General features: G+C 43.2%; 1 protein-coding gene across 1 annotated transcript; it reads right to left on the bottom strand.

Moving 5' to 3' along the window:
- Positions 1–273: 273 nt before the first annotated feature.
- LOC141714654 (uncharacterized) lies at positions 274–1395 on the bottom strand. Its single transcript, XM_074518160.1, has 2 exons — positions 1068–1395; positions 274–971 (listed from the first exon to the last, which is right to left on the bottom strand). The coding sequence occupies exons 1-2, from the start codon at positions 1393–1395 to the stop codon at positions 274–276; spliced, it is 1026 nt and encodes a 341-aa protein (XP_074374261.1).
- Between the last annotated feature and the right edge of the window lie 557 nt (positions 1396–1952).

Genomic DNA, 1952 nt, shown 5'->3' with positions numbered 1-1952 from the left:
ACTTGATTCGTAATGATTGGTTAAATAATAGCTTACTGAAACAGGAAAATTCTTTTTCAAGAACTTGCAATGTTCTTCATACAGGAGTTTGAATCATAGATTCGTTGCTTGCCATAGGCTACAAGTTTTTTGTTGCTTTCTCTTACTGATAGTATTTCCTGAGCCTGATTTCGTGCCAAATATTTGGTATCTCTGATTCATCCATGCTTTCTAGCTTGTAGATCCCCGGCCTTAACACCTCTTTGATCTTGTAAGGCCCCTCCCACTTGGGCATTAGCTTTCTGGTATTAGTGGGATCTGAGGCTTCTCTGTCTCGAAGTACCAAGTCTCCAACTTGAAAGTTCTTGACCCTGACTTCTTGCTAAAGTGTTCCTTAGTTTTCTCCTTATACTTTTCCATCCTTGCGATAGCCTGGTCTTGTACCTCATCAATTAGCTTAATATTTGTTCTTAGCCTCTCCTCATTGGCTATTTCATCAAAATTGATTGCTCGGTACGAGGGGGATCCTACCTCAATGGGCAGCATTGCTTCAGTTCCGTGAGCTAGCTTAAAAGTCGTTTCACCTGTGATTGTCTGGGGACTTGTTCTGTAGGCCCATTGCACATTGGGAAATTCTTCTGGCCACTTGCTTTTGCTTTCTTTAAGCCTCTTCTCGCTGCCCCGGAGAAGGATCTGGTTTGTTACTTCTATTTGACCATTTTCTTGAGGGTAGGCTAGTGATGATTTCCTATGCTTGATGCCCCGCTCTTGGAGATAAGTTTCGAATTCTGATCCAACAAATTGTGTCCCATTATCTGATACTAGGACTATTGGGATTCCGAACCTCATCAAGATATTATCCATGAACTTTATGCAATCCTGTTGGTTTATGGTTCTCATTGCCTTTGCTTCCACCCACTTAGTTATGTAGTTGATTGAGACTAGTATGTATCTTAGGTCTCCTCTAGCCCGGGGGAAGGGTCCCATAATATCTATCCCCCAAACAGCGAAGGGGATTGGAGATAGGACTGAGGAGGATAGGACTGGGCTTAATCAGGATAAGTTGCTGAAGATTTGGCATTGCTTACATTTGTTCACAAAGTCACTTGCATCTTTGTGGATTGTTGGCCAGTAGTAACCTTGTCTTATTATCTTGTGAGCCAGGGCCTTCGCAGACATATGATCTCCGCATATTCCTTCATGAACTTCCATTAAACAATATTCTGCCTCCGCTGGGTCAATACATTTCAGGATAGGTGATGAGAAGATCCGGCGGAAGAGTATCCCTTCTTCAAGGAAGAATTTTGCTGTCTTAGCTTTTAATCTTTGAGCCTTCCCTTTGTCTTCTGGGAGTTCTCCCTTCTCCAAGTAGTTGATGAACAGAGTCATCCAATTCGGGTTGTTGTCTATCTCCATGACATCCTCATATTCTATACTTGGCTTTTGTAATTCCTCAAAGTAGACAGAGTGATCTAGGTCTGATGACTTCTGAACCAGTTTGGACAGGGTATCAGCTTCTGAATTCTCTTCTCGGCGGATTTGTAGGACTTGACTTCACGGTATTAAGGCAAGGTAGCTTTGGAACAGAGCCTGGTATTTTGGCTAGAACTGGGTCCTTCGTTATATACTCATCGTTTGTTTGCTTGACTACAATCTGGGAGTCACTATAGATGTCAAGGTCCTGGATCCTAAGGGTCTTGGCCAGCTTTAATCCGGCTATGAGAGCTTCATACTCTACCTGGTTGTTTGTCGTTGAGAATCCGAATGAGATAGCAGTTTGAATTATAAAACCATTTGGGCTCTTTAGGATGAGCCCTGCTCCTGATCTTTCGTTCATTGAGGATCCATCAATCTTAAGATCCCAGGCTCCCGGGTTATGATCATTGCTGCTATCTGGGTCAATGCTCATGGGCCTAGGCTCATCTTCCGGAACGTTGCATTCTATGATAAAGTCGGCGAGTGCCTGGGCTTTG

This window comes from Apium graveolens, chromosome 3, assembly GCF_009905375.1.
Source record: "Apium graveolens cultivar Ventura chromosome 3, ASM990537v1, whole genome shotgun sequence".
NCBI classification, from domain to species: domain Eukaryota; kingdom Viridiplantae; phylum Streptophyta; class Magnoliopsida; order Apiales; family Apiaceae; genus Apium; species Apium graveolens.
The sequence above is the reverse complement of the archived record's forward strand: the minus strand, read 5'-3'. Positions and strand labels throughout refer to the sequence as shown.

What these genes read in the sequence shown, in the direction of transcription:
- LOC141714654 (XM_074518160.1), bottom strand. Translation starts at nt 1,395, where the DNA reads ATGGAGATAGACAACAACCCGAATTGGATGACTCTGTTCATCAACTAC. An exon ending in AAGTGACTTTGTGAACAAAT is followed by an intron (nt 972 to 1,067) that starts GTAAGCAATGCC and finishes TTTGGGGGATAG; the next exon opens with ATATTATGGGACCCTTCCCC.